The sequence below is a fragment of the Carassius carassius genome, chromosome 41 (assembly GCF_963082965.1).
Source record: "Carassius carassius chromosome 41, fCarCar2.1, whole genome shotgun sequence".
Classification (NCBI taxonomy): domain Eukaryota; kingdom Metazoa; phylum Chordata; class Actinopteri; order Cypriniformes; family Cyprinidae; genus Carassius; species Carassius carassius.
The window spans coordinates 25,326,841-25,342,434 of record NC_081795.1 but is presented as its reverse complement, the minus strand read 5'-3'; the positions used below and the strand labels follow the sequence as shown (position 1 = coordinate 25,342,434).

Genomic DNA, 15,594 nt, shown 5'->3' with positions numbered 1-15,594 from the left:
AAATAACATATTTTAAGGTTAAAACTGTGGGTCATATTAATAGGGTTAAAAATATAAAAACTTAAATCAACTTCAAATTTATTGGTTACACTACAATCATAAAATAAAAGGGGCAGCTGTGTCTTCAACAAGACCACAAAATGAAATTTCATCAACATCAAAGCCCCCATAGCCAGAAGCGTGGCCCCCAGCTCAAAACAGTTTGTCTATTTATGTCTATATGATTTAACTGGTGAGATGGCACAGTTTCACCACTGTCTGTCTATCAAATCCAAACACAGGATAGAGCGGCTGAGTGAATGTGGTCTGGACTCTGTGGATGAGGCTCATTGTGTCAGACACACTATAGAAGGACAAAACCCCTGCACTGAGATCCACATACACTCCTATTCTACTGGACACATGGGTTACAGGAAGGACAGTCTCATTGTTATTGTGCCAGAATGAGCAGAAAGTGGGAGTACAGTATAAACTCCAGGATTTGTCATTACGTCCAGCTGCACATTCAGGTCCACCTCCCTTCCTCTTGATGCTCTTATATGTCACTGCTATATCCACTCCTGACGTCCCATCACCACTCCACTCCACCTCCCAGTAACAGTGTTCAGTCACACTCTCTCTACACAATGCCTCGGCCCAAGAATCAAATCTGTCTGGATGATCAGGATAACACTGATGTGTATCAGTGACAGTCATCATGGTGTTTCCTTCAGACAGATGGAGCCCGTAAAACAATGAGTTTGGATCCACAGTCAACAGACCTGAATCTGACGGAGAAAACTTCATAATTATTCATCACCTTCCATGATTCAATTAACATTTTAACAGGATCTATTTAACAGGGTCTAAATGTCTGTCTACCTAAATAATAAAATGATCAATGAAACCCCAAAGCATTTTAACCCACGAAGTAGATTTTCATTGTGATGTGTGTCACAGATGTACACAGATGCAACTAATTACAGTAATAATTACATTTTTAATTACATTATTTTCATTATTGTCTTGTTTATTTATTGCAGCCCATGTATTTAAAACAGTAAAAAATCTAAATCACTCCATTAATTGAGTGTAAAACATTGTAAATTTAGTATATAACATTTAACAGTAGACTGGATTTTAGAACTCACATTGTAGAAACTCTTCTCTGGTCTGATATTCAGGAGTGCCAATGACCTGGACAGTTTTCACTACAGACATCAAATCACATGCATTTTAATTCTCATGTCAAGAGAAATTAAACATTCAGCTGTTTATATATTTAACAAATGGCACTGAACTATTTATTTCTGAGAATAAATCAGTGTTTACCTGTTCCAGATATGTTTTCTATAGTCTCTGTGCAGAACTGCAGCAGTTTGTCTCTGATTCGAGAGACAGACTCCACAATGTTGTCAAAAGAGAGATGAGAACTGATAGTGAAGCCGTCTGTAGATTCAGAGAAAGAGACAGGAGGCCAACTCTATAGACACAAACTCTCTGTTATTACAAAAGCACGCTCTCTTTCGCGTCATGCATTTAAAAAGATCTCTGTTACCTGAAGGAAATGAACATGATCCTGTGCTTCAGAAAACTGCTTCAGCTCAATGTCTCTCCTCTTCAGATCACTGATTTCCTGCTCCAGTTCATCTAGTCGTGCTTCACCTCGACTCACTGCAGCTCTTTCCTGATCTCTGATCAGCTGCTTCACCTCAGAGCGATGTTTCTGAATGGACCGGATGATTTCAGTAAAGATCCTATCACTGTCCTCTGCTGCTGTCTGTGCAAAATACTGTAATAGGACACAAATTACAATCAATAACACAGTGGCTTCAGTGGGACCATAAGAGCTACAGCACTGGAAGAGAGTTCAAACTGAGATATCAAAATTGTCTTCTTCTCCAAACTCACCTTATGAATTACCACAGCCTCTCTCAGCTCCTGCAGATATTTCTCTTTCTGCTGGATTATTTTCTGGAATTGTCTCTGTTTCCCCTCCAAATGTCTCTGCAGAGAACAAAAGCTGATTATATCAACAATAAAAATAATAATTAAATCAACACAACCATTCAAAAGTGGGGGGCCAGTAAAAAAAATCTCAGTGTTTCAAACTAAGTATCTTAAGCTCTTTAAAAACAGTATTGTGAAACATTATTACCATTTAGAAATAATAGTTTTATGTCAAAATGCATTTAATGACATCAGTTTCTCTCATTTAAAGAGAAAAATCACATAACAAACGAAGAGAGAAACAACATTAACTATCTCTCATTAGTTCCAGTAGAGAGCAGTACCTTACCTGTTTCTCTGTCCTCGCTGCTGCAGTTGATACCGTATCATGATTTTTGTGTTCATCCACCAAACACAGCACACAGATACACCGGTGATCAGTATGGCAGTAAACTTCCAGCATTTTATCATGTTGAGGGCACATCATCTCCTGCAGTCGTCCAGTGGCATCCATAAGATTGTGTCCTTTACCTCTGAAGAGATTCTCATGCTGTTTGAGGTGATTTTGACAGTAAGAGCTTCGACACTCCAGACACGATTTCACTGCTTTCCGTTTAATTAAAGTGCAGGAATCACACTTTACATCTACAGATCCAGTGTGATGATGAAGAGTAGGAACAGGAGAAGGAGCAGCTTGGAGTCTTGTCTTCTTCAGTTTCTCCACCATTTCAGCAAACACCACATTCTTTCCTAAAACAGGTCTTGGTGTGAAGGTCTGTCGGCACTGAGGACAGCTGTAGATTCCCTTCCAATCCTCCTCATCCCAGCAACCTGAGAGGCATCCCTTACAGTAACTGTGTCCACAGGGAATTGTCACAGGATCCTTCAGTAGATCCAGACACACTGAACACATGAACTGATCCTCAGCCCATTTGATGCTGGCTTCTGCCATTTCCACTGCATGAACACAGACAGAGAGACATTAGGCATTGCAGCGCTCCTGATGACCTACTTAAACATTTTTATTTATTTTTTTGTAGGTAGTGACTTGCTGTAACTTGTAATGTAAGTATTTTTTTGTTTCTTAATGACTACACTGTTTAGATAACAAAGATGGCCAAAATACCCTGAGCTGAATATAATTTCAATTATGTGCATTTCCACACAGCAAAATCTCCAGTGTTAATTTAACACTCTGAGTGTGGACTCAGTGTTAAAAGTAACACTGAAGCAGAGTTGAAGTTAATGAGGTAATTAAGAATTTAATTGAGTTATGATTGAGCATTAATCGAAGACACCTGATGTTAACAAGCAGAATCACCAAACGAGAAAATCACAATTTGTGTGTCACCATTAAAGTGGTCAGTGTTTGCTTTAGTTGGGATCTTGAACCCTTCAGTTATTAACTTTAGATTTTGTGTGACTGTGGTAACTGAATTATAACATACAGACAGACCACAGCAAAGGCAATCTTATGGTATTGATTGTGGTCCAAAAAAAAGTGATCCAGCATTTTGACCATAATATGACATGTTTTTAAAAGTTAGCTCTACATAAAGAAACAATTCTTTAGTTTAGACACACAGACATCAGGAATCAGCGTGAGCATCACAACAATGGTGACCATCAAAAAAGCATGTTGTATCCAATAAAAACTCATCCATGGCTCCCATCATGCATTGCGGCATGAATAAATTATGAGCTGAACTGTCTTTTTAACTTTTTATTCTAACTATATTTTATTTTTGCTGTTTTTATGTGAATTCTTCCGTATCTAGTTTTGTGATGTTCAGAGTAGATCAGTTTATCTGAATATGCTGCTTGTCACCGTTGTTGAGATTCATACGCTGATTCTTGTTATCTGTGTGTGCCTAAAATTAAAAGTCTTTAATAAAAAAAAAAAATCTGAATTACTCGCAAGAGATGCCTACAAAATGTATAGAAAATACAGACTCTTTCATTGTGGAATCAAAGCTGTTAGAGAAGAGACTGTAAATGAGTTCAGTGATTAAGGTCAAGCAACGATTACATTAAAACATAATCATCAACACCCAATGATTTTTGCTTTTGGCTTGACACACTAATTTGAAAAAAAAAAGTCACAAGCCAAGATCCCAACTAACTGACTAATTAACTAACTCAGCAAACACTGACCACTATAAAGGTGACACAGAAATTGTGATTTTCTCGTTTGGTGATTCTGCTTGTTGTGTCTTCAATAATGGTCAATCATAAGTCAATTAACTTCTTAATTATCTCATTAACTTCAACTCTGTTTCAGTGTTACTTTTAACACCGCTTCAGAATTTATATGTGTCCACACTCAGAGTGTTAAATTAACACTGGAGATTTTGCTGTGCATCTCCCATTACTCCCATTAACCATTTACTGCACAAATCAAAAAACACCTCAAGTGAGCGTGATAACTTTTTTGCAAATTAAGGGATTTTTTTTCTTTTTTTAAATTTGCCATTTCCATCACTCATTTCTGATGCCCCAGCTAACAGAATTTTGTTACAAGAATTTTCTCCAAATATTCAGGGTTGGTTCTAGGAACATTACAGTTTTCTTGATGTTAGAGGAACGTTTTTAAAAGGTATGATGTTCCTCAAATGTAGGAAAATTACACTCTCAGTCATCAACATTCGACATATGAAACACAACATAAATGCTTTTTTTGATTGTCACCCTTTTTGAGGTTTGTATGAAGAGTGCTGATGTCTAAGAGTGATGTGTAAAACTTTAAAATAGTTTTGCCCAATGTTATAGAAATAAGCAAATAAACAAAAAAAAAAAAAAAAAAGTTGTCCAAACTAATTTAAAGCAGTCATTTGCAGTCATTATTTTTTTTTTGCTATAACAAGTTCTAAAAATGCATTGTTATATCATGTAAAAAAAAAAAAAAACCTTAGTTGTTGAAAAGTCACGTTCAAGGGCCCATCTAAAGTAAACACTGATCTCCATTACGGTAGTGAAAAAAACACCTAAACCTATTTAACTTTTACTAAGATTTTCTGTAGACATCTGACAGAAATAAAGTCAGTCTGGTTAGTAATGTGAATCTGGTGAAGCTGTTTTAGGAGTTGTTTAATCAGATCTTGAGAGATTTTATGTATTCTTTTATTTCAATTGATTTCATCTAAGGCTGTGGCTGAAGTCATTTGTAGTTCTTGTGTTTCTCGTTCCTTTAGTGCAGTGGTTCCCAACCTTTTTCAGCCCGCGGCCCACACAACCAAACACATATGTTTGCGCGGCCCACTGCAAAAAAATTAACTGACTCCGCTATTGTTGGGTTAATAACTTAGTACTCAGAAGCTAGATTGTTAACTGTATTTACTGAATGAACTAGGGCTGTGCGATATGGAAAAAAAAGAAAAAAAAACTATCGCGATTTCTTTGATCAATTTTGCGATTGTGATATACATGCATTCAGGATTAATTTGAAACATATTTCCAAAAGAAAACTAATTAGAGCTTTATCAAAAAATTGTAACGTCTCAAGAACAGACATAAGTCAAAATTATCACTATAGTAAAGATGTAACAAAATGTATAGACTTATGGCAAAAAAATTAAAAATAAATAAATCCTGTGTACAGGGACTTTCTTTTTTCTTTTTTGCCATGCATTGTTCATAGAGCTCATTAATTGTAGCGGTGCCTCAGGTGTTTGCAGTGTGTATACAGTATGTGTATGCGGTCAGCAGCGAGAGCGCATAAATATAAAGCACATTAAAATAATGCACGAGCGCGAATCTCTCCGTTCGCACGCAGATTTCCTTTGCTCTGACACAAAACCAGACGTGCTTGCTCAGATACACACTGGTCTGTGCGGAGAGAGTGTGCGCACTTAAAACGTGTCTCCTCTCACTTAAACTGCGTCCTGTGCACTCACAATTCTCTCTATGCTCACGTTTTTATTTCTAGCCTTTTACCACGTGCAGTGTGAACGCTCTGATCCGTTAACATGGGCTCAGAAAAAAGGCACATCACAGACAGTGTATGAACCTGGAGTTGAATGGACTGCAAATGAACAGAAAATAATTGGCGGCCCACCTGCAATACCACCGCGACCCACTAGGGGGCCGCGGACCACAGGTTGAAAACCACTGCTTTAGTGATTCTGTATGTTAATAGCAAGTGTTCATCACTAATGCTCAATCATCAATTAATCACAGAATTATCTCATTAACTTCACTGATTCAGTGTTACTCAAACACTCTGTAGTGTGCACACATTATAAGTCTTCATTTAAAACTGAGGGTTTCGTTGTGGGGTTTAAAGGGTTAAAGATTTAAGATGAAGAAAAAACAGCATGAAACATTATTTAACAGTAATAAACTGTAATTAATTTACAGGAAACAAACTGTAGAAAAACAGTTATTTACTGGCACCCCTGCTGCCAATAAATAACTGTTTTTCAACAGTTTGTTGCCGTAAATTAATGGTTGTCAGCAAAAAAGGGTTTTTCTACAGTTTATTGCCGTTAAGTCAAGGAAAAACAGTAATATATTGTAAAATGTAAATGTCAGATTTACCAAATAAAAAAAAAAAGTTAATTTAACTAAAATATTTGTGAACATCCATAGAAAAAAATGTATGCAAAGTCATACACTGATAATGAGTAAATACTGAACTCGACTGTATTAATGTGTATTTGCACAAGAGAGATCTGCTAGTTTAATGTAGTTTTGTTGTTCACCATTGTGCTGGAGAGTAGAGCCTGTGCTTCAGTCAATGATGAGTCACAAATTCTGATCTTCTTCTGCTTTATATAAAGACAGTAAATGTGGAGTCGCTGATACAGTGGTGATCTCTGTGTTAAGTATTTCAGCACATACATGTGTGCTATTAGCTGACAATGAACTGCAGTGATTTGAGTGAAAGTCATGCATTTAGTTTCTTTACTACTACACATTAAGTGTTTGCATTTTTATATTAAGAAACATTCCTTCTCAGTGGACTCAAATGAAATAAGTTCATAGTAATAACATCGTAGGAATGCTAGCTTTTAAACTCAAACTGTCTGAAGCAGTGGGAGTGGAGTTAATTTCCATGGTAGAATTTACTGTAAAATACTGTAAAAAAATAAGAGTGGTAAATTAATGGTTGAAAGCTGTAAAATAACAGTACTTTACTGGCACCCCTGCTGCCAGTAAATTACTGTTATTTAACGGCACAATTTTTTACAATGTACGTTATCACAGATTTAGTGTACGTTATCACAGATTGATCTAAATGCAATATTTGTAAAATACACAGACGTTTTAGAAACATCTTCATGAGCAACAGAAACAGTTTTTACATACTGCTCAATGCAGCGCCATATTTTCAAGAATAAAGTTCAACATAAACATATACTATTTAAATACTAATACAGTGGGGCATATATGCTGTTATCAGTGTTGTATAATAAATGGGACTCAATACAACAGTGTGACTACATTTAATTACTGACTACATTCTAAAAACACAGATTTGTTGCCATTATTGGAACTGAAGCGCTTCAACCACACGTGATCGTAAAACAGCTGTGTCGTCATCAGCGCTCCTGCAGCCGCTCTGGAGAAACTGCGACGGCTGAGTCAGCCGGCTGTTCTCGAAATGCTCTTGCGGTACTTTGATGCCACACGTGACAGTCATGTGCCTCAAGTCGGACAAAATAGCTAAACGGCATGCACTGCTTCAATCCAGACTGCGATCGGTTTGCGCAATGCTGCGTGAAGTCGAACGCACCTATTAGTTCATAGTTCGGGTCTATGGGGTTTTTGACTCATTCCTTAAGTACGTGACAGCCCCATACGGTAACCAATGCAGTATTGAGCCGAAAAAGAATTGATTAGTTCATCTTTCAGGTCTTCGGGTTGTTCGTTCTTTTGTCACGTGACGTGATAACATTGGCTAGAGTAATTAGTTAATTTACAACCTTCCTTACAAATGGGTGCATAGTACTATTATTATTTTTTTTTTATAATTATTAGTGATGCTTTAAATTTGTCCATATGATGGTGAAATCACTTTGATAAAGAAGAGATTTGATTTTTTTCTGTTTGTTTTTTTATTTTTTACAGTGGATTCTAATCTACAAAAATGACCTTGTTGTGTGATTTATGTCTTTTGAGTTCACCCTTCAGATTAAACTATAGAACTGTAGTGTTAGTTGTTTAGGATTCAAAATATTATTTGCTTTTAATTGATGTCATTAGGTCCTTTTTGAGCAATCTTCTTGTACATATGTTAGACCAAAATGTCAAGTTTCCTTAGGAAAAGCAGTTATTATACCAGCAAACTCAAAATTTGATTATAAATGAACAAATTAGGCTATAAATACTTTGTATTGTAGGCTTGGATCGTTATTTTATTATATAGCCTAGTGTTTATTTACTGATAGACAGTCAAAAAGACAAATTCATCAATATTTAATTTATAACAGGGTTTTATTTATTTATAAAATAATAACACACCACAGATCCTGAAGAAACAGTAACAAAAACACAGTGACAGAAATGTCAGAAATAGCGTTTGGATCTGTCACGTGATTAAGGAACGACTCAACCCGAAGACTCATGAGATGAACTAATCAATTCTCTTTCCGGCTTGGACTTCACTGGTTTAAGCATATGAGTCTGTCACGTGATTAGGAAACGACTTGAACCCGAAGACTTTTCAGACAAGAGGTGAGTCAGTTGTAGTTCTTGTGTTTTTGCTCATCTCTTTTTCTGTTCTCTTCTTTCCTTCAGTGATTCTGGTTGTTAACAGGCTTATTAAGGCTGAAATTACTTCATATTTAATATATACACAGATTTTGTGGCTCAGATAAGGTCCAGTTCTAGTTAATTTCTTTACTCTTGGATTACATGTGGCATCCATGTGGCATTGCTATGGCCTAGTGGTCCGCCCAAGTGCCATCATTCCATGCTGCATGTGGGCCAGATCATCTTTCCACGGGTGCTAGATGTGGGCCGGATCTGGGCCGACACAATGTTGCTATATGGGTAGCTTGGGTTTGCGGGGGCCCGGTGCAGGTTGTACCAGTGGGCCCTATTTGAAATTTAATTTGTATGTTCGTTCTATTCTTTTATTTGTGCTACATACACAATGTTTACGTTTTTCAGGTTTGTAGATGTCCAGATACAGAAACCGAATAATCAACTGTAAAATAGCACTGCTTAGTCTTCACTGTAAAAATTTAATATACAGTTAAACCAAAGTTTATTCAGACACACATTATCTCACATTATCAGTTTATTTGCTATAGTTTAGAAAAAGGTAATTAAATATGACAAGAACCCAGGGTCCAACTGTGTCAGAACAAATTCATTTTGGTAATAGATAGCTAACTTTGTTAAAAAAGGTATGTAATTGAATACAATCTACCAAAAATTCAGACAACTGTTAATATGACAATATTTACACAACTGTCGATACTTTGTTGGCCAGTTACCAAGCAATGCTTAATTTTGTTCAGTTTGTGATGTAAAAAGGTCGCATTAGCGTTTAAAGACACTAAAGAAAAACATGGTCAGATCAAAGTGTCTAAATAATTGTTGTTCCCATTTTTTTAAATCAATTTTACTGATAGTCCACTCCCAGCTAACAGAATTTTGTTACAAGAACATTCCCCAAATATACAGTGTTGGTTCTAGGAACATAAAAAATGTTAGAGGAACATCATTTTTTACCTGTTAGCCTGCACCAGAACGCCCACTTCCTCAACTCCCCTCAACTCACACGTGTCAATGTTTACGAATAGATTAAATGAAATGGGGTAAATTTGATCTTGACAAACTATATATCATTATAAAGATCTAAGTCTCAAGCATTTACAAAAGAATTGCTGTTTTTCAAAGCTTATGGAGACTGTATTTGCTACATTTGTGTAAGTAGTACATATTAAAACATGAATAATGAATAATTCAGAGCCCCTGCAGCAGGGCAACTGGGTGACAGTGAAGCAGCATAGTCGTGGGTCAAAACACCGCTCTTCTGTTCCGATCAAAACATTAAACAGGTTCTCCACACTCAGTGCTGCACCCACTGAGAAACCTGATGAAAGTGCTCTAGTTAAATATCAACAGACAGCACAGCAAGTCATATTGGTTGAATTTTTAAAGCCACTTTAATTATGACCTGCTTTATTAACGCAGAAATGTTTTTTTGAAAATACCTGCAATTGCTGCAAAAAAAAAACAATTCTTTTTAAGTGAACTGTCAAAAACCCAACTAAAGCAAACGCTGATCTCCATGATGGTGATTTAATGTTTCAGTTACATCATACTAACCTTTAAAAACCATTCTATTAACATTAAGGACAATTTTCATTTTTATTTTCTTGGAATGTTACAAATCAATGTTCCTAGAATGTTGAATTTTAAATCAAAATTAAGTTGAAAGAACGTTTGAGGAACACCCTACCTTTTAAAAACGTTCCTCTAACATCAAGAAAACTGGAAAAAAAAATTATGTTTATAGAACCACTGAATATTTGGAGAATGTTCTTGTAACGGAATTTTGGGTATGTCACAATTTACTTTATCTTGCTATCCTCCCTTACATAATGGTCCTGAACCCACCCACTAGTTAAAAAAAAAAAGTATCAAAAAGTATATCTGCTGTCTGAACAATTTTTGGTTTTAATGTGGATTAATTCTTGTTAAAACTATATATGTGAATAAATTTAGATTTAAACTCAAAGAGATACACATAGTCTGCACATGACCTGATATTTTATTCGAACCCAGAATAAGGCAAGATCAACATCACAGAGCTCTAAACGCTCATGCAGAGTGTCCCTCAAGCCGGAGGGCGCTCTTATGCAGAAAGTCGAACCATGAAATTCCTAGTATGGACAAAAGCGTCCAGCTAGTGTTGTATGAAAACAGTTGTTTTCACAGTAAAACAGAAACGTTTGAAAACATAAAGACATATATTTAAAAATGTAAATTATTGTGATTTCAAAGCTACATTTTTAGCATCATTACTCCAGTCACAGGATCCTTCAGAAAACATGTTGATATTCTGATTTGCTGCTCAAAAAACATTTATTATAATGATGATGTTGAAAACATCTGAGTAGAGTTGTTTCACGTTTTTTGATGAATAGAAAGTTCAGATAAACAGCATTTATCTGAAATAGAAATCTTTTGAAACTTTATAAATGTCTTTATCATCAATTTTCATAAATTTAAAACATCCTTGCTAAATAAAAGTAAAATTTCTATCATTTATTTTCCTAAAAATAAAAATACAATGACTCTAACCTTTTCAATTGTATGTATTATGTTACAAAAGCTTTTTATTTCACATAAACGCTGATCTTTGGATCTTTCTATTCTTCAAATAATCATGAAATGTACTCAACAGTTTTAAATATAAATAATAATAATTAAAAAAGGTTTCTTGAGCAGAATATCAGCATATTAGAATTATTTTTGAAGGATGAGACACTGAAGACTGGAGTAATGATGCTGAAAATACAGCTTTGATCACAGCAATCACTTACATTTTAAAATATATTCAAATATAATGCAGTTATTTTAAAGAGTAAAAATATTTCACAACATTACTACTTTTGTTGTACTTTGGATCAAATAAATGCAGGCTTGGTGAGCAGAAGAGAATTCTTATTTAAATATTAAAAATCTTACTGTTCAAAAACTGTTGACTGCATATACAAGCAGATTACAGAAATATTATGCTGTAATGTTTTATATATAAACATTTCTGTCTCCCTCACTTCTGAAATGATGGCTACTTTCATTTTCTTGGCTTGACATTACAGCAGCTAGTAAATTAGGCGCTGTCACTTTAGACAATGCATCCATTATGACACACATCCGATTTCTTTCTCCACTGTTTACTTTCACTTAAGACATAACCGTCCAAGTATTTTGACATAATGTTGTATGTATTTATGGGTGCAAGAGCAAGAAGAAGAAAATTTGGTGTTAAAGCGCTTTAAAAGGTCTCTCTTTGTGCGTCCTATTTTAATAATAACTATTACATAATGTTATTAATTGTGATTGCATTTAACATTAACATTTTCCAAAACAAACAAGCACTATGTAGAAAAATGTTTAATGAAGTCGTACAAGCACTTCACTTTCTACAGTGGTTTGAAAATATGATTGCAAGGAAAGGTGGTGGAGTAAATATAGGCCTATGCCCATACTGTTCCAGTAGAAGTTAATACCTTGCAACAGTGGCAGACAATTTTAAAGCACACTTGGTTCTGGAATTGTTTTTTTTATTTTTTTAAGTTTTTGTTAAAGAGTTGAACCAAACCAATCAGCATAATAGAAAAGAAAAAAAAAAGAAAATCACTGCTAACTTTAAGGGAAAGAACTACAATCCCCATGAAGCATTGTGCATGACAATCAAAATAAAACGTAATAAATTTAGATTAATATGATCATATTGATTTCATTGATATATATATATATATATATATATATATATATATATATATATATATATATATATATATATATATATATATAGAGTCCATTAGTGTCAATAGTGACGAAAAATAATTAATATGCTACAGGCGACAAGCTGGCAAAACAAGCATCTATATAATAACTGAAGCAGGTATTCTGTGTTTACTTTCGCTTTGCTGGATTCAGCAATTACCTGAACAAATGATCTGATCTCACCAGTATGAAGAAATCACAAACAGCTTCGAGTGTGTCTCGTTTGACTCATAAGTTGAATGATGGACAAATCATCCGTCGATCGATCTGAAGGTTGGATATTTGTGTAATTTCCAGCGCTGCGGATTGTTAAATAGAGATTGTGAAATAAGACAAGTTCTGCTTTCCGAGGAGTCACCTGATCTTACACATCGAATGAAAATCACTGTTCTGAAAAGGAAAACCAAAACCTTGTGCTTCCTAACTTGCTGATACGAGGTGTAGCCCATTTCCTTTTATTACTGGTGTTATTCCATAATGTGCAATATCATCTTCTGTTTTGAATGACATTTTAAATGCGTAGTCTACATGAGAAAAAATAAATATACAGTTTGTGTTTATTTTCTTATGGAGAGTTTAAGATATGATCTAGCAGGCATTGAGCTTCCTGAAGGGTTCAGAAACAGGTGACTCCTGCTGGCTGAGATGTTAAAGATGTCTTCCGCTCGTGCCAGAGACCAGAAACCATGCACGCAATATTTCAGTAAAAAATGGCTCATGAATTTGTGTATTATCACTATGCAGTAAAATATGAAGTGTGTATAATGAATGTTCATTTACAATAGTGTAACTTTTATTATACATGCCTACGTGTATAAATAAGCAAACAAGCGAAATTCTTTGTCTTTCACTAGAGCTGTTTTTACAGAGCTGTTTTCGCCACTAGATGGCGCTTGTGTTCAGTGTTGTGTTTTCTGTGCTCTACGCCAGATGGTGCTGCTGTGACAGACAGTGGACCTCATGAATGTGGCTTCTCTTTTGAATGAATTGTCAGCTGTTTCCTCAGGTTTGAAGCCCACAGAAACATTTTGCCGCATTGCTCACATGCATACAGCTTCTCTCTTGTGTGACTCCTCATGTGAACAGTAAGGTACAATGATTGTGTGAAACTCTTCCCACACTGATATGCATACATCTTTTCTCCAGCGTGGATCTTCATGTGCCCTGTAAGATGTGGTTTCTGTGTGAAGCTTTTGGCATACCGATCGCATGAGATAGTATGGTGACATTGATTCAATGTTGAAATTCCATCATAATCATCATTTTGGCTGAGGTTGAAAACTCAATGACATTGGATCAGTGTTAATAATTCAATGCTTCTCAGTGTTGAAAAGACAGATATTGAATCAGTGTCGATATTTGGTCTGTATTTCCCCCATGGTGGGATTTAGACCCATCCCTCATTTAACACTTTAATGCATATTTTTTTGGTACATTTTTGTGAAATGTAGTGAGCACATGCTCATCAGAGGATGAATCCTGTTAATTTTGTGAACTCATCTCCACTAGCACCAAAAATAAATAAATAAATCAATTAATAATAATAAAAATTAATTAATTTATTAATAAATCTTCGAAGAAAAGTAAAAAACACGCAGTGGTTGGGTGCCACCCATTCTTCAAAAACCACAGGGAATTTCCCCCCGAAGGAAGCTGATTGAATTGGTTCTTGTCACATGACCTGTGGTGCGCTTGCAGCCTTCTGAAAAGTTGAGATGTTTTTAACTCGTTGCGGTGCAGATGCGCCTTGCTCAATATGTGCTCTACTACACACACACACTGAAGCACGCGCTGTGTTTTCAGCTCTTCACTATATTAACACATGATGTAGGCTACACGTGCACAGTGCGCTATGAGAGGATTTCACCATTTCATTTGATAAAACTATCTTCATTCATTCTTATCTTATATACAGATAGAAACTGCAATGTCTTTACGACAACCTGTCAAAATAAAATTTTGGTATTACTTAAAGAAATTTAAACAGAAATATAGTACTATTGTACAATAGAGTATGCTATACTACTTCAAGTAGGCCTAATAGCTAATAATAATAATAATATAATAGTTAATAATAATAGTTTATTAAAAAACACAAAAACTCTACAACCCACCTCTACAAATGTCTACAACCCACCAAAATAAAAGTTGGTCTAACTCAAAAAAAAAAAAAAAAAGAAAAATATGTAAGAAATTGCACAGTAAAATATACTTTTAAAAAAATCTACTAAAACGTTATTTTAAAGGAATATCACACACATTTTCCTAGATTTTTTAATTTAAACTTGCCAAAACAATAACACCATATTTTTCAAAAACAATTTCTAAAAGAACATTTGTATTTGTATAATGGTTAAGTTATTATTATTGTCAGCTAAACAGTTTGCTTCCCCTCTCACACATCTTCCACTCATCAACTGTGTCTTAACCTTAATGTCTTTCCTGTGATAATGCCCCTTACTTCTATCACACTTCTATCTCCTATTAAGTGAGATCACATTGTATGGTCACCTATTCCTTATATGAACTGTTTCAAATGCAAGACATTGATTGCATGAGATTAAGTTTGTAAATGGCAGCCTGTGCCCTTCTGTAGTGTGTACATATACTATTTATCATCAAACTGTGATAACTGTGACTAAATTCAGTATACAGGTGCTGGTCATATAATTAGAATATCATCAAAAAGTTTATTTCACTAATTCCTTTCAAAAAGTGAAACTTGTATATTATATTCATTCATTACACACAGACTGATATATTTCAAATGTTTATTTCTTTTAATTTTGATGATTATAACTGACAACTAAGGAAAATCCCAAATTCAGTATCTCAGAAAATATGAATATTGTGAAAAAGTTCAATATTGAAGACACCTGGTGCCCCACTCTAATCAGCTAATTAACTCAAAACACCTGCAAAGGTCTTTAAATGGTCTCTCAGTTGAGTTCTGTAGACTACACAATCATGGGAAAGACTGCTGACCTTACAGTTGTCCAAAAGATGACCACTGACACCTTGCACAAGAAGGGCAAGACACAAAAGGTCATTGCAAAAGAGGCTGGCTGTTCACAGAGCTCTGTGTCCAAGCACATTAATAGAGAGGCGAAGGGAAGGAAAAGATGTGGTCGAAAAAAGTGTATAAGCAATAGGGATAACCACACCCTGGAGAGGATTGTGAAACAAAACCCATTA

General features: G+C 35.2%; 1 protein-coding gene across 1 annotated transcript; it reads right to left on the bottom strand.

Annotated features, from left to right (window-relative positions):
* Positions 1–221: 221 nt before the first annotated feature.
* Positions 222–12,697, bottom strand: LOC132123072 (tripartite motif-containing protein 16-like). Its single transcript, XM_059533599.1, has 7 exons — positions 12,600–12,697; positions 2,279–2,886; positions 1,891–1,986; positions 1,538–1,771; positions 1,312–1,462; positions 1,131–1,190; positions 222–767 (listed from the first exon to the last, which is right to left on the bottom strand). The coding sequence occupies exons 2-7, from the start codon at positions 2,879–2,881 to the stop codon at positions 226–228; spliced, it is 1,686 nt and encodes a 561-aa protein (XP_059389582.1). The 5' UTR covers positions 2,882–2,886; positions 12,600–12,697; the 3' UTR covers positions 222–225.
* Positions 12,698–15,594: the final 2,897 nt, after the last annotated feature.

Excerpts from the sequence above, each read along its gene's own strand:
- LOC132123072 (XM_059533599.1), bottom strand. The coding sequence starts at position 2,881 with ATGGCAGAAGCCAGCATCAAATGGGCTGAGGATCAGTTCATGTGTTCA. Across the intron at positions 1,772-1,890 it reads AGGCTGTGGTAATTCATAAG|TATTTTGCACAGACAGCAGC; the intron begins GTGAGTTTGGAG and ends GTCCTATTACAG. Across the intron at positions 1,191-1,311 it reads AGAAAACATATCTGGAACAG|TGAAAACTGTCCAGGTCATT; the intron begins GTAAACACTGAT and ends TGATGTCTGTAG.